At 42.1% G+C, this 22,205-nt stretch overlaps 2 protein-coding genes across 6 annotated transcripts; both read left to right on the plus strand.

Moving 5' to 3' along the window:
* Positions 1-925: 925 nt before the first annotated feature.
* LOC148569055 (WEB family protein At2g38370-like) lies at positions 926-4,332 on the plus strand. 4 transcript variants are annotated; one of them, XR_015881084.1, is made up of 4 exons: positions 926-1,315; positions 1,700-3,159; positions 3,690-3,891; positions 4,003-4,332. XR_015881084.1 is itself a non-coding variant. In XM_088485242.1 (2 exons), the coding sequence occupies exons 1-2, from the start codon at positions 1,106-1,108 to the stop codon at positions 3,161-3,163; spliced, it is 1,674 nt and encodes a 557-aa protein (XP_088341368.1). In that variant the 5' UTR covers positions 926-1,105; the 3' UTR covers positions 3,164-3,341. The 4 variants fall into 4 exon arrangements, 2 of the variants coding, with proteins under 2 accessions (XP_088341368.1, XP_088341369.1); XR_015881085.1 differs by having other exon boundaries at positions 971-1,315; positions 1,703-3,159; XM_088485242.1 differs by lacking the exons at positions 3,690-3,891; positions 4,003-4,332 and having other exon boundaries at positions 1,700-3,341.
* Positions 4,333-18,278: 13,946 nt separating this feature from the next.
* LOC107639604 (uncharacterized) lies at positions 18,279-21,638 on the plus strand. 2 transcript variants are annotated; one of them, XM_088484207.1, is made up of 7 exons: positions 18,279-18,361; positions 18,712-18,890; positions 19,353-19,448; positions 20,008-20,153; positions 20,271-20,468; positions 20,736-20,795; positions 21,207-21,638. In XM_088484207.1, exons 3-7 carry the CDS (start codon positions 19,358-19,360, stop codon positions 21,348-21,350), a joined length of 639 nt encoding a protein of 212 aa, XP_088340333.1. In that variant the 5' UTR covers positions 18,279-18,361; positions 18,712-18,890; positions 19,353-19,357; the 3' UTR covers positions 21,351-21,638. The 2 variants fall into 2 exon arrangements, with proteins under 2 accessions (XP_088340333.1, XP_088340334.1); XM_088484208.1 differs by lacking the exons at positions 18,279-18,361; positions 18,712-18,890 and adding an exon at positions 18,895-19,213.
* The last annotated feature ends 567 nt before the right edge of the window (positions 21,639-22,205 follow it).

Genomic DNA, 22,205 nt, shown 5'->3' on the forward strand with positions numbered 1-22,205 from the left:
ATCTCTTCCCTCTCCCTTTTCTCACTATTATCACCACTGCCACCATAACCATCAGCACTGCCGTCATAACCAATACACCTTTTTTCTCTTTATTACCCGTTTATCATCCTAAATTATTATTACCCACTCATTATTCCCAACACTTTTCTTTCAGTAACAACAACAGCTCTAAATTAAATCAACAGCAACATCCACAAAATAAATCAACAAAAATTTTAGATTAAACAATAATTCAATAATCAACAATCACAATTTTATATCCAAAATCAGCAATAACAGAAATTACAAAAATAAAAAAAATGATATTTATGCTCTTCAAAAATTAAAAAAAAAATAAAAAGAAAGGAAGAACGAAGATAGAAATAGAGAACTCAAAGGAGGGTGGTGTTGCTGCCATCCGTTAACGACATGTGAGAAGCTACTGCTACTGGCGCTGTCGTATCTGTAGCTAAGGATAAGAACGACAGTGATAGAGAACGACGTGATGACGGCAGCCAAAGCTAAAACTACTGGAGTAAGAGATCTAAATAAGTGACTAAAGCTGAAACGACGCTATTGAGATCGATACCGACATAATTGTAATTGAGAACTAAAGAGGAACCGGAGTAGGAATAGAAGAATTTTTTTTTTAATTTTAATTTTATTAATTATTAAGATAATTTGATAAAAAAATTAAAATAAAAAATAATTTTATAACATTTTATAATATTAAAGATGATTTTAATAATAAAAAAAATTAAAAATAATTTTTATTTTAACCTCAAATCTTTGGAAGGAAAAAACTACTTACGCCTTCGCCTAACTTCTTAGCAAAATGCATCCAATATCCTAAAAAAGATTATATCCTGATAAAGAAGGTTTTTTTTTTTAATTTTTTTTTAAATAATGAATTTTTTTATTTATAAAAGAAAAAAAAAACCCGTTTGAAACTTTGTTACTACCACCCTGACACTGAACAGTGTGCCCAGGCTGTTGTTTTGTGTTGTCGTCCTATTATGGTTTGGGTGTTTTCTTCGTCTTTCAAAATTCCATCTCTAACAACACGCCCTCGTTACTCGTTAGTCTCAGCTACCTAAGGCCGCGTTTGCCTCTGTTGGAACTGGAAATGGAGGAAGAAGAACCAGTGAAAACGACGACGCATCAACATGAACCTCGAAAGTGTTCTGAGAAGAAGACCGTGAGTGTGAGTGTGAGGGGTGAGATTGATACTTCTGTGCCCTTTGAATCTGTGAAGGAGGCAGTTACTCGATTCGGTGGCATCGGTTTCTGGAAGCCTATTATTCCTTCTCTTCCGCTTCCTTTTCATTCTCACCATGTATGCTATTCTTATAATCCTCTCTTTTTCCTTTTTTCCCCTTTTGTTACTGTGTTGTGTATACAAAACTGGGAAGATAAAGATGAATAGTGGTAGTTCTCATGTGTAGTAGAAATGTTTTTGAAATTTTTTATTCTGCCATAAAATTATTTTATACCAGGTTAAAAATGGTACAAGAGATCGTTGAGGGAAAAAAACTGCTAGTATTTACTTATAAATATTATAAATTAAATTTCAGTTTAACAATAAAAAAATAGTAAAAGAATGTGAAAAATCCTTTGATTTTGCTTTATTATTCCGTATTTTCTTTTTTGAATTATGCTTCTCTTTCAAATGACATTTCCTTAAGATGGTTATTACTGAAGTTGCTTCCACTTTCGTTAGCAGCACGGCGGAGAAGAGGTGGACGGTGCAAAACTGGAGGAGCAGGCCATGGTGTTGGAGAAAGAATTGATCCTCAAAGAGAGGGAAACTCTTGATGTGTTAAAGGAATTGGAGAGTACCAAAAGGCTTGTTGAAGATTTGAGAACAAAGCTACAGAAGGAGGAAGCCGAAGCCAAAGAGAATGAAGAAAATGTGTTGGATGTTAGAAAGCAACAAGCTTCTAAGGAAGGTTTTATTCCCTGCCCTTCGTCTTCTCCGGCTTTGATACTAATGGAATTGAAGCAGGCCAAGTTGAACCTAACAAGAACTACTAATGATCTTGCTGATGTTCGAGCTTCTGTCGAATCGCTTAATAAGAAATTAGACAAGGAAAGAATCTCGCTTGAGAGAACCCGCGAGAGGCTTAGTCAGAATTCATTGAAAATATCTTCTCTTGAAGAAGAACTTAAACAGACCAGACTTAGAATAGAACTGGCAAAAGATGCTGAAATCAAGTGTGTTTCCGGTGACCCTTCGGATATCACGAGAGAGCTCCATCGATTGAGTTCTGAGACAGAGCATTTCAAGAAAATTGGAGAAGCCGCCAAGTCAGAAGTTTCGAGGACAATGTCTGAGATTGAACAGACTAGAAGTATGATAACAACTGCAGAAATTAGATTGGTTGCTGCCAGGAAAATGAAGGAAGCTGCTAGAGCCGCTGAAGCAGCTGCCATTGCAGAAATCAATGCTTTATCTAATCATGAGATTGAGAATTCACCCGAAAAGCATGATGGTGTTACTCTTTCATTTGAAGAGTATACTTCTCTTGCCTGCAAAGCTCAAGATGCTGAGGAACAATACAAGAAGAAAGTTTTCAGTGCCATGCTTGAAGTTGATGAGGCGAATTTGGAAAAAGAGAAAATCTTAAAGAAGGCAGAGGAAGCTTTGGAAGAATTGAAATCCAGCAAGAAGGTCCTTGATGAAGCTTTGGAAAGGGTCGAGGTGGCGAATAGAGGGAAGCTAGTGGTAGAGGAGGCTCTAAGGAAGTGGCGGTCCGAGAGTCACAAGAGACGCTCCTCGGTACAAAATTCTACCAAGTTCAAGACCTCTTATCCATCTCACCATCAGAGAGAATCAATATTACTTGATGTGAATGGATTGAATATTGTAAATGATGAAACCAAGCCGGTTCTTAAGCCAACGCTATCAATAGGACAAATACTGAGCCGGAAGCTGCTTCCGCCACAAGATATTGAATCCATGTTGCCTGGAGAAAAAAGCTCTGTGAAAAGGAAGATGTCATTGGGTCAGATGCTTGGCAAACAAAATTCTGATTCATCCATTGATACACAAATTGAGAAAGAAAATGGACAGAAGCAGTTTTCTTCCAAGAGAAAGAAATTTGGGTTTGTGAGATTCTCACTTCTCTTGTCTAAACAACAAAAGAAGAAGAAGAAGAAGAAGCCAATGTTGAATTTGAGGTGATAGAATGAGTTTGATCAATTAATATGTTGTTTCATCTTGTTTTCTATGTACACGGTTGTTTGTATATTAATCACCTATTTATGCTTCCTATGCTAAGTTCTAATTCCAGAGTTCTTAACTTATCCTCTTGAAAACTGGTAGTATGATATGCATTTGTCTGCTGTTTTTGTTGTGTTTATATTTGTATACTGACCTCCCTAGTTATTGCTTTCTATGCTAATTCTAGTTCTGCAGAGATCATTCACTTGAATAATTCTTTTTTTCCCTTGGTGATATCTGATTCAAATGAATTCTTAAGCTCTTGCAAATTGGTAGTGAAATATTCTCCTTTGTGTTTATAATTGTGGAATTTGACATTTCTATCAAACTTCAAAAGTAGTGAAGAAAGTACGTAATGCTATTAAAATATTGTTTTTAATGTTTAAGTGACATTTTATAACATAAATTTTTAGAATATTAAAATGGTCACTTTTTTTATATTTTATATGGAGCCTAATATGGGATTTAACACAAGATGGATCAGTAGGGTGTAATACATGGATATGGGCGAACTTTTTTCGTTGGAGCGAAAAGAGATTTCGCTCGTGGCGAAAAGCTCCATTTTGTTGGGAGGTGGAAACTGGTAGTGTAAGTTGGTGAAAAAAATGGCAAGAAAGAGTAGACAAAATGCGGTTACAAAGGAGAGAAGAGAAGGAAAAGAAGTTGTTGGTGTTCATGATATATTAGAGGTAAGAACAGAAAGTTCTAGCTTTTTTTTCTTTTTCTTTTTTTCAATGTCCGAAAAAGAAAATTTATATTTGATCAGTTTTTTTTTTTTTTTTTTATGTTATATTGTGAAGATGGTTCGTGATATTACCAAAGCGGATGATTACATCATTGACATCTTAATAATTCCCAATATGTAAGTGTTAATGTGTTATTTTGATTTCATTATTGTTATTGTAAGTGGCTTTATGTTATCAATAGTTTTTTCTTGTTGGCATAGTTGGTGAAACTGGTGGTAGCGTAGTAAATTTTTGTTATTGTAGATGTTAGCGTTAATGTTGCTAGAGACTTTGATGTTCCTTGGCGATCATGCTCGGTGGTGTAAAATATGATTAGTGAGAATTTTGAGGATGGTTTGAAAATTGATAATTTTTTACCTCGAGAAAAAAAAATTTGTTTTTTAGTTAAGTATGGTTTTTGTCTCTAATGTTTAGGGTAGGTCTCAAAGTTGTCCCTAATATTTGAATCGTTATATTTAAGTTTCCAACGTTTTAAAATTGACTCAATGTTGTCCTGCTATTAAGAATCTGTTAACGGAATTGACGGCAGGGCAAAATTGAGACGATTTTGAAACGTTAGGGACTTAAATAGGACGAAGCACGTTGGGGACAAAAACGATACATAGAAATAAATTTTAATTTTATCCTTCAATAATATCAATTTTTTACGGTACATAATTATTCAATTATTTTTTAATCATATCTAAGTAAATTACACTTAATCACATTAATTTTATTCTAAATAAATTTATTTTTTTATAATTTTACTCTTAAAAATTTTTACTCATCATAAAATGTTTGTAGAATGACTAGTACATAAACTTGTGGAAAAAAATGATAAATATACAATAAAGTAATGTGATTCTAGTAATTTTAAAAACATTTCATGATGAGTAAAAATCTTTAAGAGTAAAATTATAAAAAAAATTATTTAGAATCTATTCGGTTTGCCGGGTACCAAATGGGTCGGTTGAATGGAATGGTTATGAGGGATGAAGGGGATCTGGTCCTAGATTGCTGGGGAATGGATCTACCTCCCGGGTTTGTGTTTAAGGACGGATAGTTGGAGCCTCGCGACCTCCCGAGCTGTCGTGGTGTGAAGGGGGAGCCACCTGCAAAAAGGACTCCGACGCTCAAGTCAGAATCCGTACAAATTGCAGTAAAAGTGAGGGGATAGTGACGTACCGTGGGGGAGGGTAGGGCCCTCCCCTTATATATTCCATGCCTAAGGTGGGTCTCATAGGGGCAGACCCACCTTCCAAGAAATTTTCCCTCCCAGCTGTCATGTGCTTTGCTGGAGGGAGAAGAGGTATCCGGATGCTCCCTTTGGTTCGGGTGTCAGGCGCTCGTCGGGTCGACCGCCCGAGTCGGGGCATTGCGTTAGCTGGGTCGGGCCGGAACAATGCCCTCAACGCACCAACGAGGGTCGCGAGCACCGTCGTTGGCGCGTTCCTAGTTGCATTTGGTTGCTTCGACGCTTGGTCGGCCGCTCGTGATAGAGACGTGCCCCCTACGCGCGAGTGGGCTTCATCGCCTCAAAGAAATGCCCTTTGTCGCCTCGTTCTTCGCGCCGGACACTTAATGCTCTTAATTGCTGATTTGAACCCCGAGCAAAATGTTCGTTATACCCCTGCCATTCGCGCTTCTAAGCGTCAGTTACTGTTCAGTTTCCTTAGGCCCTTACGTTTTAGTTTCCAACTCCCAAATCATTACTATGTATTCTTCATTTCCTTTTCACATTCTTCCTTTCTTTTTAGCATTCTCTGAAGTCCTTCGACCCTATCACATCCAAACTCCTTCGAGATTCCTCAATTCCTTTCGATCATCATCCTCATTCTGGTAAGTTTCATCTTTCTTCTCTGCTTCTTAGTTTCATTTTGCGCTTATGCTGCTTTTCCTTGGTTTGGTTTCGTGCATATATTGTGTACTTGTTGGATTGCATGCTTGAATTGTACCAACGTTAGGTAGATACTAAGGGGTTACCATTTTAGGTTTCTGGTTTTTAGGCTTTTAGCCTTCTCTTGACTGTAGATTTAGCCTTTGTTTATGTTCCACCCCGGCCCAGCTAACGCAATGCCCCAACCCGGGCAGCCGACCCGGCAGGCGCCTGACACCCGAACCAAAGGGAGCATTTGGATACCTCTTCTCCCTCCAGCAAAGCACATGACAGTTGGGAGAGGAAATTTTCTGGAAGGCGGGTTTGCCTCTTTGGGACCTTCCCTAGGCATGGAATATATAAGGGGAGGGCCCTACCCCTCCCCCACGGTACGTCACTATCCCCCCACTTTTACTGCCATCTGTACGGATTCTAACTTGAGTGTCGGAGTCCTTTTTACAGGTGGCTCCCCCTTCACACCACAACAGCTCGGGAGGTCGCGAGGCTCCAACGATCCATCTTTAGACACAAACCCGGGAGGTAGATCCATTCTCCAGCAACCTAGGACCAGATCCCCTTCATCCCTCATAACCATTCCATTCAACCGACCCGTTTGGTACCCGGAAAATCGAACATTGGCACCGCCGCCTGTGGGAACTCTGGCCTAAATAGATTTTTCGTTGGGTTCGGTGGAAGGAGAGGATGGAGGCGAGCCACGTGGGGAGGAATTGGTTCACCGAACCAGTAGGGTAGCCTCCTTGGCTTCCTCCCACGAACACACAAGATCCCTCCCTCGGCGAGATGAGCTTCCCTCCCGTTCCCAGGAAAGGCGCCCCTTTGGAGGAACAGGGAGCGACAGCGCTAGAATAATGCAGGAGCTGCGCCACAGGGTGCAGAACCTGGAGTGGGAGCTAGCGAACAGGGAGCGCTACCAGCCCAGCCCAAGGCAACCTCGTTCCCGGTATCCTCAAAAGAAGGGGAAAACCAGAAGAAGAAGCCTCCGAAGAGACTACTCCAAGCGCACACCGACCCCCCGATCCGAGTAAGAGGGCCAAGGGGAAAGCAGGGAAGTGCCGAGGAGACGGTAAGACCCCATAATCTACACTCGACTCCAGCAAGACATACTGAGGAGGAAAACCGAGAAGATAGTAGAGAAACACCAAGGAGGCGGCGACACCCCGTAATCATGGAGGCAACCTCTTTTCACCACTCCATTCCCGAGGTCCGGCTACCGAAATATTTTGATAAACCAACGGACATGAGATATGATGGAACCCAGGACCCTCAGGAACATCTAATGGCCTTTGAGGCCAGGATGAATCTGGAAGGTGTGGGTGATGAAGTGAGATGTCGCGCCTTTCCTGTGACCTTGGCAGGACCGGCAATCCGTTGGTTCAACGCCCTCCCCCAAGGCTCCGTGACAACCTTTGCGGACATAACCCGCGCTTTTCTGGCTCAGTTTACCACGCGCATTGCCAAATCTAAGCACCCGATCAACTTTTTAGGGGTGATGCAAAGAAGCGGGGAACCGACTAGGAAGTATTTGGATAGGTTCAATGATGAATGCCTGCAGATTGACGGTCTAACCGACTCGGTGGCCAGCTTGTGTCTGACAAACAGGTTGTTGAACAAAGACTTCAGGAAACACCTTACCACCAAGCCTGTGTGGACAATGCAAGAAATCCAAAATATGGCTAGAGAGTACATCAACGAAGAGGAGGTCAGCCAAGTCGTGGCAGCCAACAACCGGCAGCTCTCCTATCACCCTGCTCGTCAGCCCGATAACGGGGAAAGGCCCAAGGAGCACTCCAAGGACAGAGGGCCAACTAAAACCTTCAAGTCGTTCCCCCGGGTAGGGAAGTTCACTAACTACACCCCCCTGATGCCCATGATCGTCGAGGTGTACCAACAGATAGCCGACAAAGGCATCTTGTCGAAGCCTCGCCAGCTCAAGAACAGAACCGGAGGGAACAAGAACTTCTACTGCGACTACCACAAGGGCTTCAGCCATAAAACTCAAGATTGTTTTGACCTGAAGGACGCTCTGGAGCAGGCGATCCGGGAAGGTAAGCTAGCGGAGTTCTCTCACCTCATAAGAGAACCCAGGAGGCGAGATCGCGACCGATCTGGTGACGACAAGAGCCGCACCGTGAAACCAAGGCAAGAACTCGAAGAGGACAGTGAACGCGGCCTCACCATCCTGAATGTCGTAGTCAGGAGGGACGTTGCACCAAGGACGAAGTCGGCATACAAGAAAGATGCTAAAATCTTGGTCGTGTCATTATCTAGTTCTGCGCCTTCTTTCAGGAGAGTCCCGACAATATCATTTGGACCAGAGGACCAATGGTTCCACGACGTACTGGAGAACCCTCCCATGGTAATCACAGCAAGAGTGGGAACTGGTTTTGTCAGGCGAATTCTCGTTGACACCAGAGCCAACTCGAACATCATGTTCCGAAATGTGTTTGACGCTCTGGGCCTCCGAGAAGCCGACCTAAAAACTCACCAGCACGGGGTGGTCGGCTTGGGGGATAACTTTATCAAACCTGATGGAACAGTCTCCATCCCAGTCTCCATAGGAAGAGGTCAAGGAAAGAGGTCGCTAATGGCGGAGTTCATTTTTCTAAAGGACTCCACGGCCTACAACCTTATCTTGGAAAAGAAAACAATCAACGAGTTCGGAGCGGTAATATGTACCAAGCTACTGATGATGAAGTTTGTGGCTGACGATTGGTCAGTGGGATCCATCAGGGGAGATCTGAAAACAGCGGTCGCGTGCGACAATGCCAACCTCTCCCTAAGGAAGAAGTCAAAGGAGGCGTCCGGGGTTTTCCTAGCTGATCTGGATGCTAGGGACGACGACAAGCCGAGACCAGAGCCTGAAGGAGACCTCGAGAAGTTCAGGGTCGGCAACTCGGAAGACAATTTCACCTTTGTGAACAGAAACCTCCCCCACAACTTGAAAGAGCCGTTGGTGGAGATGATTCGAGCAAACGGCGATCTGTTCGCCTGGATACCAGCCGACATGCCGGGGATTAACCCCTAGTTCATGTCACACCACCTGGCTGTGAAGGCAGAAGCCAAGCCTATAGCACAAAGAAGAAGAAAGATGTCCCAGGAGAGAGCTGACAAGGTGGCCAAGCAAACGGCCAGCTTGCTAGAAGCGGGGTTCATCCGAGAACTGGACTACTCGACCTGGCTGTCAAACGTGGTCCTGGTTAAGAAGGCCAATGGGAAGTGGATGATGTGTGTAGACTACTCCGACCTCAACAAGGCATGCCCTAAGGACTCCTTCCCCCTCCCTAACATTGATGCTCTAGTGGACGCGGCTGCAGAGTATCGTTTTCTGAGTTTCGTGGACGCATACTCTGCCTACAACCAGATACCGATGCACCAGCCATACAAGTAGAAAACGACGTTCATAATGCCAGGGGGTACATACTGCTATAAGGTGATGCCTTTTGGACTAAAAAACGTAGGAGCTACTTATCAATGGCTGATGAATAAGGTTTTTAGCAATCTTATCGGTAGGTCGGTAGAAGTGTACGTAAACGACATCCTGGTAAAGACCACCCAGTCGGAAGACCTCATCAGTGACCTAGAGACTATGTTCGCGTCCCTCCGACGGCACAACATGAGGTTCAATCCTCTCAAGTGCGCTTTTGCCATGGAAGCCGGGAAGTTCTTGGGTTTCATGATAACGAAGAGACGAGTCGAAGCCAACCCAAAGAAATGTGAAGCAATCTTGCGAATGACGAGCCCGGGATGTGTTAAAGACGTGCAGAGACTGGCAGGAAGACTCACGGCACTATCCCGGTTTCTCGACGCGTCGGCTGCTAGAGCCCTTTCGTTCTTCAACTTGATGAAAAAAGGGATAGTGTTCGAATGGAGCCTTCAACCACTTTAAGAGCATAATTTCGGCAGCCCCGGTCCTCGGCAAACCCAGGGATGGCGAGACACTATTCTTATACTTGGCAGTAACCGACGAGGCCTTGGCAACCGTCTTGGTACGGGAAGAGGGAAAAATCTAACAGCCGATCTACTTTGTGAGCAAGGCGTAGCAAGGGGCAGAGTTGAGATACATTAAACTGGAAAAGCTATCATATGAGCTCCTGACCTCCTCCCGAAGGTTGCAATAATACTTTCAGGGGCACCAGGTAATCGTCAAAACGGATCAAGCAATCCGCCAAGTCTTACAAAAGCCCGACTTGGCGGGAAGGATGATGATTTGGGCAATCGAACTGTCTCAGTATGACCTGTAGTACGAACCCAGACATGCAATCAAGGCCCAAGCGATGGCCGATTTCCTGGTGGAAGTAACGGGAAACCCTCCCGAAACACCGAGCACACGGTGGAAACTCCATGTGGACGGAGCTTCCAACCAAACGTTTGGGGGAGCGGGGATCATCTTAAAGAGCCCAACCAGAGTGGTATATGAGCAATCAATTAAATTCGAGTTCCCAGTGCCCGATAACCAAGCAGAGTATAAAGCCCTCATTGGTGGCCTGCTCTTAGCTAGGAAAGTCGGGGCGACCAGGGTGGAGGTGTGCAGTGACCCTCAGGTAGTCACATCCCAGATCAACGGGACGTATCAAGCCCGAGATTCCCTGTTGCAAAAATACTTGGAAAAGGTAAAAAAGCTGGGCAAAGAATTCGACATAGTCGCGGTGCAACACATTCCAAGGGAGAGGAATACTCGAGCCAACCTCCTATCAAAGTTAGCGAGCACGAAGCCAGGCGCGGGGAACCGATCTCTAATATAGGGATTAGTGAAGGAACCAACAGTGACTTTACATATAACCCAAGCAGCCGACATTTCCTCATGGATGGATCCGATAACTGACTTCTTGGAAAATGGTAAGCTCCCTGGCGTCAACAAGGCTGCAAAAGCGCTGAGAAGAGAGGCGGCCAAGTATACGATTATACAAGGCCAGCTATTCAAAAAAGGGCTGAGTCAACCCCTGTTGAAGTGCCTATGCCCCGAGCAGACGGACTACGTGTTGAACGAAGTCCACGAAGGGTGTTGCGGTCAATATATTGGGGGGAAGGCCTTAGCCCAGAATCTCGTCAGAGCCGGCTACTTCTGGCCCTCCATGATGTCAAATTCCCAAGAGTTCGTAAAGAAATGCAGGAAATGTCAGAAAAACGCAAACATTCATAAAGCACTAGCGGCGGAGCTGAGCTTGCTAATGACCTCCCGACCCTTCTCCCAATGGGGGGTTGACCTATTGGGACCTTTTCCAGTCGGCCCCGGGCAGGTCAAGTACCTAATTGTGGCCGTAGACTATTACACCAAGTGGGTAGAGGCTGAGCCATTGGCCAGCATATCTTCGGCAAACTGTCGAAAGTTTTTGTGGAGGCAGGTAATCTCCAGATTTGGCAAACTGCCCGTTGTCTGAGACGACGACATCAGGGACTCCGAATCTGGAGATTATCTGCCTCCACAAAAACTTTCGGCAGTTTGCCGAAGATATGCTGTCCAATGGCTCAGCCTCCACCCACTTGGTGTAATAGTCTACGGCCACAATTAGGTACTTGACCTGCCCGGGGCCGACTGGAAAAGGTCCCAATAGGTCAACCCCCCAATGGGAGAAGGGTCGGGAGGTCATTAGCAGGCTCAGCTCCGCCGCTAGTGCTTTATGAAAATTGGCGTTTTTCTGACATTTCCTGCATTTCTTTACAAACTCTTGGAAATCTGACATCATGGAGGGCCAGAAGTAGCCGGCTCTGACGAGATTCCAGAATAAGGCCTTCCCCCCAATATAGTGACCGCAACACCCTTCGTGGACTTTGCTCAACACGTAGTCCGTCTGCTCGGGGCATAGGCACTTCAACAGGGGTTGACTCAGTCCTTTTTTGAACAGCTGGCCTTGTATAATCGTATACTTGGCCGCCTCTCTTCTCAGCGCTTTTGCAGCCTTGTTGTTGCCAGGGAGCTTACCGTTTTTCCAAGAAATCAGTTATCGGATCCATCCATGAGGAAATATCGGCTGCTTGGGTTATATGTAAAGTCACTGTTGGTTCCTTTACTAATCCCTGTATTAGAGATCGGTTCCCCGCTCCTGGCTTCGTGCTTGCTAACTTTGATAGGAGGTCGGCTCGAGTATTCCTCTCCCTTGGAACGTGTTGCACCGCGACTTTGTCGAATTCTTCGCCTAGCTTTTTGACCTTTTCCAAGTATTTTTGCAGCAGGAAATCCCGGGCTTGATACGTCCCGTTGATCTGGGATGTGACTACCTGAGAGTCACTGCACACCTCCACCATGGTCGCCCCGACTTCCCTGGCTAAGAGTAGGCCACCAATGAGGGCTTCATACTCTACTTTATTATTGGACAACGGGAACTCGAATTTGATTGATTGCTCGTATACCACTCCGGTTGGGCTCTCTAGGATGATCCCCGTTCCCCCAAATGTTTGGTTCAAAGCTCCATCCACATGGAGTTTCCACCATGTGGTCGGTGTTTCGGAAGGGTTTCCCGTTACTTTCACCAGGAAATTGGCCATCGCTTGGTTTGATTGCATGTCTGGGTTCGTACTGCAGGTCATACTGAGACAGTTCGATTGCCCAAGTAATTATCCTTGTCGCCAGGTCGGGCTTTTGTAAGACCTGGCAGATCGTTTGATCCGTTCTGACGATTACCTGGTGCCCCTGAAAGTATTGTCGCAACGTTCGGGAGGAGGTCAGGAGCGCATATGCTAGCTTTTCCAGTTTACTGTATCTCAACTCTGTCCCTTGCAACGCCTTGCTCACAAAGTAGACCGGCTGCTGGATTTTTTTCTCTTCCTGTACCAGGATGGTTGCCAAGGCATTGTCGGTTACTGCCAAGTATAAGAACACCGTCTTGCCTTCCCTAAGTTTGCCGAGGACCGGGGGTGCCGAGATTATGCTCTTGAAGTGGTTGAAGGCTTCCTCGCACGATGTGGTCCATTCGAACACTATCCCTTTTTTCATCAAGTTGAAGAATGGAAGGTCTCTGGCAGCCGACGCGCCGAAAAACCGGGATAGTGCCGCGAGTCTTCCTGCCAGTCTATGCACGTCTTTAACACATCCCGGGCTCGTCATTCGCAAGATTGCTTCATATTTCTCTGGGTTGGCTTCGACTCCTCTCTGGGTTATCATGAAACCCAAGAACTTCTTGGCTTCCATGGCAAAGGCGCACTTGAGAGGATTAAGCCTCTTGTTGTGCCGTCGGAGGGACGCGAACACAGTCTCTAGGTCACTGATGAGGTCTTCCGACTGGGTGGTTTTTACCAGGATGTCGTCTATGTACACTTCTACCGTCCTGCGATAAGATTGCTAAAAACTTATTCATCAGCCTTTGATAAGAAGCTCCTGCGTTTTTTAGTCCAAACGGCATCACCTTATAGCGGTATGTACCCCCTGGCGTTATGAACGCCGTTTTCTCCTCGTCTGGCCGGTGCATCGGTATCTGGTTGTAGACAGAATATGTGTCCATGAAACTCAGAAAATGATACCCTGCAGCCACGTCCACTAGAGCATCAATGTTAGGGAGGGGAAAGAGTCCTTAGGGCATGCCTTGTTGAGGTCGGAGTAGTCTACACACATCCCCCACTTTCCATTGGCCTTCTTAACCAGGACCATGTTTGACAACCAGGTCGAGTAGTCCAGTTCTCGGACCCCGCTTCTAGCAAGCTGGCCGTTTGCTTAGCCACCTCGTCAGCTCTCTCCAGAGACATCTTTCTTCTTCTTTATGCTACGAACTTGGCTTCTGCCTTCACAGCCAGGTGGTGTGACATGAACTAGGGGTCAATCCTCGACATGTCGGCTAGTATCCAGGCGAATAGATCGCCGTTTGCTCGAATCATCTCCACCAACGGCTCTTTCAAGTTGTGGGGGGAGGTTTCTGTTCACAAAGGTGAACTTGTGTTCCGAGTCGTCGACCCTGAACTTCTCGAGGTCTCCTTCAGGCTCTGGTCTCGGCTTATTGTCGACCCTAGCATCCAAATCAGCTAGGAAAACCTCGAACGCCTCCTTTGACTTCTTCCTTAGGGAGAGGCTGCCACTGTCGCACGCGACCGCTGTTTTCAGATCTCCCCTGATGGATCCCACCGACCCATCGTCAGCCACAAACTTCATCATCAGTAGCTTGGTACACATTACCGCTCCAAACTCGTTGATTGTTTTTCTTCCCAAGATAAAGTTGTAGGCAGTAGAGTCCCTTAGAACAACGAACTCCGCCATTAGCAACCTCTTTCCTTCACCTCCTCCTATGGAGATCGAGAGGGAGACTGTTCCATCAGGCTTGATAAAGTTATCCCCCAAGCCGACCACCCCGTGCTGGTGAGTTTTTAGGTCAGCTTCTCGGAGGCCCAGAGCGTCAAACACATTTCGGAACTTGATGTTCGAGTCGGCTCCGGTGTCAACGAGTATTCACCTGACCAAACCAGTTCTCACTCTTGCTGTGATTACCATGGGAGGGTTCTCCAGTACGTCGTGGAACCATTGGTCCTTTGGTCCGAATGATATTGTCGGGACTCTCCTGAAGGAAGGCGCAGGACTAGATAATGACACGGCCAAGATTTTGGCGTCTTTCTTATATGCCGACTTCGACCTTGGTGCAGCGTCCCTCCCGACTACGACATTCACGATGGTGAGGCCGCGTTCACTATCCTCTTCAGGTTCTTGCCTTGGTTTCACGGTGCGGCTCCTGTCTTCACCAGATCGGTCGCAAACTCGCCTCTTGGGTTCTCTTATGAGGTGAGAGAACTCCGCTAGCTTACCTTCCCAGATCGCCTACTCTAGAGCGTCCTTCGGGCAGAAACAATCTTGGGTTTTATGGCTGAAGCCCTTGTGGTAGTCACAGTAGAGGTTCTTGTTCCTTCCGGTTCTATCATTCAGCTAGCGAGGCTTCGACAAGATGCCTTTGTCGGCTATCTGCTAGTACACCTCGATGATCGGGGCGTCAGGGGGGTGTAGTTAGTGAACCTCCCTACCCGGGGGAACGGCTTGAAGGTTTTAGCTGGTCCTCTGTCCTTGGAGTGCTCCTTGGGCCTTTCCCCGTTACCAGGCTGAAGAGCAGGGTGATAGGCGGGCTACCGCTTGTTGGCTGCCATGACTTGGCTGACCTCCTCATCGTTGATGTACTCTCTAGCCACATTTTGGATTTCTTGCATTGTCCACACAGGCTTGGTGGTAAGGTGTTTCCTGAAGTCTTTGTTCAACAGCCCGTTTGTCAGACACAAGCTAGCCACCGAATCGGTCAGGCCATCAATCTCCATGCATTCATCATTGAACCTGTCTAGATACTTCCTAGTCGGTTTCCCGCTTCTTTGCGTCACCCCTAGCAAGTTGATTGGGTGCTTGGCGATTGGCAATGCGCGTGATAAACTGAGCCAGAAAAGCGTGGGTTATGTCTGCAAAGTTTGTCACAGAGCCTTGGGGGAGGGCGTTGAACCAACAGATTGCCAGTCCTGCCAAGGTCACGGGGAAGGCGCGACATCTCACTTCATCACTCATACCTTCCAAATTCATCCTGGCCTCAAAGGCCGTTAGATGTTCCTGAGGGTCTTGGGTTCCGTCATATCTCATGTCCGTTGGCTTATCGAAATGTTTCGATAGCCGGACCTCAAGAATGGAGTGGTGAAAAGGGGTTGCCCCCATGATTATGGGGTGTCGCCGCCTCCTTGGTTTTTCTCTGCTATCTTCTCGGTTTTCCTCCTCGGTATGTCTCGCTGGAGGTCGAGTGTAGATTATGGGGTCCGTCTCCTTGCCACCTCCCTGCTTTCTCCTTGGCCTTCTAACTCGGATCGGGGGGTCGGTGTGCGCCTGGAGCGGTCTCTTCGGGGGCTTCTTCCTCTGGTTTCTCCCCTCTTTTGAGGAGACCGGGAACGAGGTTGCCTCAGGCCGGGCTGGTAGCGCTCCCTGTTCGCTAGCTTCCGCTCCAGGTTCTGCACCCTGTGGCGCAGCTCCTGCATTATTCTAGCGTTGTCGCTCCCCGTTCCTCCGAAGGGATGCCTTTCCTGGGAACAGAAGGGAGGGGGGAAAGGGGAAGGGAATCATGCTGGGGGCGGGGATTTCCAGGGAAGAAGAGGGAGAAGAGAACATGGGGAAGGGAAGGGGAAGGGAATCTGTCGCCGCTGCTCCTCGCTGTTTAGTCCTCGCCGCCGCCGTTGCGCCTCGTCATTCGGTCCTCGCCGCTGGATCTCACCGCCAGATCTTGCCGCTGCTCCTCTTCCTCGCTCAACGTCGCACGCCGCTCACCGTTTCTACTCCTCTTCCTCGCTCGGTTGCCGGTTGTTAATGCTCCTTGATGGTCGCTGCTGCTCCTCGTCCTCCTTGTCGGTTGTTGTTGTTGTTCTGATTCCATTATCCATTGTTGTTGTTGTTGTTCTGATTCTGGTTGTTTTTGTTTCATTGTTGTTGCTTCTACTTCTGCTTTCTGCTTCTACTTCTACCTCTATTTTTGCTTTTGCTTCTGCTTCTGGTTCTGCTTTTGTTGTTCTGATTCTATTATCCATTGTTGTTGCTGTTCATCTGATTCTGATTGTTGTTGTTTCATTGTTGTTGCTTCTGCTTTTGCTTTCTGCTTCTGCTTCTGCTACTGTTTTTGCTTCTGTTTCTGGTTCTACTTTTGTTGTTGCTCTGATTTCATTATCCATTGTTGTTTGTTGTTCTTCTGCTTCTGGTTGCTGTTGTTTTATTGTTGTTGATTCTGCTTCTACTTTCTGCTTTTGCTTTTATTTTTTAATTGATGCACTGGCAATTTAAAATAGTTTTACACATACATTCAATTAAATAACGTCACATCATTAAAAATAATTATCTTTCACATTGATCGCATGAATGGTCATCCAAAAAAATGAATATGATAGCACAACCGTGTAAAACATTTTACAGTATTAGTGCATCAAATAAACTCTTAAATTAATCTGAAAATAACTATTTTAATAATATTTCTTAAATTGTAAGTATGCCAAATTATAAGGTGTTTAATTTTTTTGGGCTGCTCATTAATTCTCAAAAAAAAAAAAATTAATCTATCATAAATTCGTTATCGAAAAGACCTAGTTTGGTAGATTGTGTATTTTCCTGCAATTTTATTTATTTATTTATTTTTTGTCAGATTGCATGAAGTTTCCATATGGTGACTAATAATTTGTTTCTTGCACAATCTCTTGATTTTCTGTACTAAAATTTTCTAAATTATTGCGATCGTAGCTTTGATTGCGTAAATGTGTTCGTTTTGTACATAAGTAAATTAAGTTAGTCATTCTTAACTTGCAATATTCATTAATTGAAATTTCCTTTTATTGGTACATCATTTTGGAAACACTGATCTCTAGCTACTATATGACCAAAAATGCACATTTGGAATTTCCCCCGACAAAATGCATACTAAAATTTCATTAGTAAAAAATATGAAAATAATTTAATTTAAAACGCTAACACTAAAATATTTTTTATTAAAATAATTTTTTTAATGTCATTTAATCACATTTTATCACCATCACAATTATGAAGACACCATCGATAAAATCATTTTTTTAGAAATTAAGAAAACGAGTTAGATCTTATATGTATTATTTAAATAATAATAATAATAATAATAATAATAATAATAATAATAATAATAATAATAATAATAATAATAATAATAATAATAATAATATGAACGAGTCATACTCCAAAAATTTTCACTCTGTTCTCTTTCGCACCGGATTTCTTTTAATAAATAAAATAAATATAATAAGTATTAATATTAAATGTGGGACTATTATATTTTTATTCCATGTTACATATTTTGTTTATGATAAAAACGAGATAAGTAATCATTTTTTTAGATATTCTATTTAAAAAATTACATTATGCATATCTTTTTTATATTGTAATACAGTTTGGATCGATTTAAAAAATATAAATGAATATAATTTGTTATCATTTGAATTATATTGGTTTGATTTTTTAATTTTATTCAAATGATTGCAATTCGTAGAGTATCAATTTGAATTTATTTTTTAATCTAATAACCATTCAAATTATTGTTATTTGAATTAGATCGGTTTATATCATATCTAAATTTTAAAGTTTAAATTTTTTATTCAAAATCATAGTTTATCCAAAATTTAAAGTTTAAAAAATTATAATTCAAAAGTTTTAAATTATTAAATTTTTTAACAAAATTTTAATTTAGATCATATCTTATCTCAACTAAATTTTAAATTTATCATATTATTATTATTATTATTATCCCTTGGTTGCTTTAGAAGAATTCTGATTCTTCTAATACATCAAGAGAAACAAGTCTTGTATTTTCTGTTGCATATTTTCTTTCTTTGGAATTTTGACAGATATTCCATTCTTCTCTGTTCAGTCATAAAGATCTTTCTCCTTAGAGATTTATTTTCTCCCACCATTCAAATTTCGAAGCCCTAGATTTTGCTGACCTCTTACACCGTTTTAAGATTCTGACACGTCATCATCATATTAAGTAACGACAAATAATGAGAGGCACACAAAGTCTTCCATGTACCTTGCCACGCCGAACCACTCCTCAATGGCCAAATCCCAACTTAATTTAAAAGCAACAAACATTTAGGGCTTGATTGGGTGAGCTTCTAAGAAAAGATCTTTTTTCGAGTTATCTTTTTTTAAAAGATTTTATAGAGAAGTAAAAGTAATTTTATATTTGGATATCTCATGTAAAAAGGTCTTTTTATCAATCAATTATGTTTGGGTATAACAATATAAAAGTACTTTTTTGTTTATTTATTACTTGAAAAACATCTTTTTTTTTAAGGAAAAAAGATCTTTTAAAAAAAGATGTAAATTACAGCTTCTCAAAAAAGATCTTTTTTTGATTTTACTAGTGCTTTTACTTTTACTGCTAGAAATTTGCCAAACACGTTAAAAAATAAAAAAATAATGGCGCCCAAACATGCACTTAAAGTGATGTACATCAAATCAACCAATGGGAAATTGAAGATTAGAACAAATTGAGAAAACAAAAACCAACCAACACGACACTCTTAAAAAGTATTAAAGTACTAGGATTAGGGAGAAGAAGAGAAAAAAAGGTTTATATTATACTTGTTTTAACAGGGAAGGAATATTACTCAGAAGAAACTAGTAAGACTTCTTTTTACTTATACTTGCCACTCTCTAATCCTCAATTTTAATAGAATTTTGATCTGTTCTTGTTACTGAATTCAAGTGCTCAATTATTAATTGGTTCCTTCTAATGCTTGCTTCAGTTTCTGTTTTTCTGTTAAATTACATCATAGTTGGCCATTAGGTGATAGGGTTATCCATGTTGCAAAACTAATTTTCAAATCATTATTATTTACCTATTTTATTTGGGGATGGATGCTGAGAAAGTGAGGATGAACTTGGTAGAATACTAGCATGTTTCTGGGGTTTGATTATGTCAACTCAGTTAAGATCTGATTCATGTATGGTCTTGACTAGTCTTTAATTGTTGGGACAAATATCTAATTTGATAACACTGGTCTATTAAGATAGCATCTTATATTCATGTGATCTTCAGTCTGAGATCTTAGGTTTCAATTTAACAATTTAGAAATATTACAGGAAACATGGAAGGGAAAATGGGACTCTTGTTCCTTGTCATGTTGTGTTCTGCCTGGGCTTGTGGTGCAAGAGAATTGCCAAACTCGGCGAATTCTGGTAAGTCATAACACTGATCATTGTTATCATTCTTGGCTTTCATTGCTTTTGCAGTATCCTGCTTAATATAAAGCTCTTATCTTTTATCGATATTGGTGAAAGTGAAATATTTGTAGCAGTAAACTATTCATAGTGCAAAGTTTATTGTTTATTGGTTTTGGGTGGGATACAGTAAAATTTTGTAAGTGAACAGATGGGGTGGAATATAATTTTTTGGATCAGTTGTGCAAATTTTACAGCGATTGCCTCGAATGAGCCATAAAAAATTGGCCAAAATAGGATTCTAGAGGTCTTGAATAGGTTAGTTAGTCTCCTTCATACCGATTCTTTGAAGACTTATTGGAACGAAGACGAGGAATGTTTTCTTATCTTGATTTGGGTTTATTTCATTGACAGAAATAAGAAAATAGGATGACTCATGCTTTGGATAGCAGGTTGTTAAGTTTGTTATTTAATGCAATTCGTTCTTGGCCTGGTGTTGCCAACAGCTTAGTGATTGCATAAAACATGTATTTTCTTTATTCAATTTCATCTTATTGATGTATGTTTGGAAATGCAGAATTGAGTAAAAAACAAGATGTGTGTACACTTTGTGCGGAATATGCTGCCAAGGCACTTGAATATCTAAACCAAAACAAGACTCAGAGTGAGATCATTGAAATCCTTCACAACACTTGCACCCAGCTTCACTCTTTCGAGCGCAAGGTTCGACGTAATTTCAATCTCTTATTTCTTCAGATGTTATAATATCTCACAAACCCCCTACTTAATCTCTCGTATCCAATGTGTATTTAGTTCTTTTATCTCTTTTGCATTCTACAGTGTGTCACTTTGGTGGATTATTATGCTCCACTTTTCTTTTCCGAAATAGCCACAATTAGTCCTGGAGAATTCTGCCACAAGGTCAACCTCTGCGAACGCACTGCGAAAATTTCACTACAAATTCAAGAAAATAGCTGCGATTTTTGCGAAGATGCTATGTCAGCTCTATTGGCTAAGCTGAAAGATCCTGACACTGAGGTAAGTAATTTTATCCGCTGCTGCTACTCCAATGAAGTTTGAGATGTGATTCATGTGAAATTTTCATATCACAAGTTTGAAACATGTTACATTCTTTTAGTTGAGGAAGTCTATAGTTTTGAAGCCAAATACAAAAGGATATTGAATAGAAATATGGATCCAAGTGAAAATATATATGTAGTACTTTGATTTCTCTGTCATTTTTGTTCTCTAAGAAGCCCTATAGTATCTTGAATGAACAACTAACCATTTATTCTAATATTTCAGCTGGAAGTCATTGAGACGTTGCTGAAGGTATGCGATACGGTCGACAAGTATGCGAATAAGGTCAGAAAAATCTTTTTTAAATATCATGTCTCATGGAATCTGTCCTTTGATTCAAACTCTCTAATCCATAGAAATTTCCTTGTAATGATAATTTCATGGATTCAGGATTGTCACCACCATCCATTATGCAGCAACAAATTCTAACATTTTATCATACGCGATTAACTACCTTTCCAGCTATGCAAGTTAGTTTCTTAGGTGATGTGCCAAGTTGAAATTGGTGCATTGTATACTAATTCAGGTACACGTCGCTCCAAGGTCAACTCGGTGCATCATAGCATCGTTCACTAGGCAAACAAACATGCATACCCAAGAGAAATTTTGAAGTGTGATATAGGAAGTGCTAAGACTTAAGAACATAATTTCCTTAACTTTGAATTGTTTTTTTTTTTTTTTTTTCATTTTCTTCAGTGCAAGAGGATGGTTTTCGAGTATGGACCATTGATTTTCAACAATGCTCAGAAGTTCTTGGAGAAAACAGATGTATGCACTGCATTACATGCTTGCAAGGATGATATAGCAGTTAGCCAAAAAGCCCTTCTTTCTGACTCTTAAATTCTTATTGAAAAAAAGAGTGTTCTTCTGAATTTGTGGCGTTCTTATTAGGGTAAAGATTGCTATTAACCCTTCATAAGCGAGAGAGCCAGAGTTTAAATTTGATGCATTGTCGCTGTTCAGCAAAGTTTGTTACATTGTTACTCTACTTTCAATATAGTAGTTTGTCATAGTTAACTATCTCAAATGATTTAATAATTTGTGCTTACATGGTGGAGTATCAAAAGTAAAACATTATATGTTGTATTTAAATTTATGGAAATTAAAATCTTTCTTGCCTTCAATTCATTCACTCTCTATCTGTCTTGAAATTTCGTCACATGAACATTCTTCTTGTATCTACCGTTCCATTTCATAATTATTTGCTCTTGTCTCTTGTAAGACAAATAATTGGTGTTACTATTTTTTCTCTCTCTTTTTTTTCCCTTCTTTTTGAGATATACGTGGTGTTTTATGAGCCAGAACACTGAGTACAGTACTGAAAATTGTTGGCCCTCATGTACCAAATCTAAATCAACTCAAAATCCATGCGTGTTTCGTGTGTTGTGGTACAATTTCAAACAGAATCAACAAACATCTGAAGTTCTTGCAATGCAATAATCTTTCTAGGCTGAACAATAATCTGGATCAAGACAAGGATCTTTGAAGCTGGGGACACGTGTGGAACAAGTGTCTTTCCTAGTTTCCGTTCGTTCTGGACCGTTTAATTAGTTTTTGCGCCGAACTCCAACATGGTGGACCCTTAATTAGTTAATAATAGTATTAGTATTACTATTTATTTTCGTAATACGCCACTGTTTTTTGTTTTTTTGTTTTTTGTCTTGATAATACGCCACTGTTAAATGTGCCAGCGTT

The sequence above is a fragment of the Arachis ipaensis genome, chromosome B4, assembly GCF_059453495.1.
Source record: "Arachis ipaensis isolate K30076 ecotype BB chromosome B4, ASM5945349v1, whole genome shotgun sequence".
Taxonomy (NCBI): domain Eukaryota; kingdom Viridiplantae; phylum Streptophyta; class Magnoliopsida; order Fabales; family Fabaceae; genus Arachis; species Arachis ipaensis.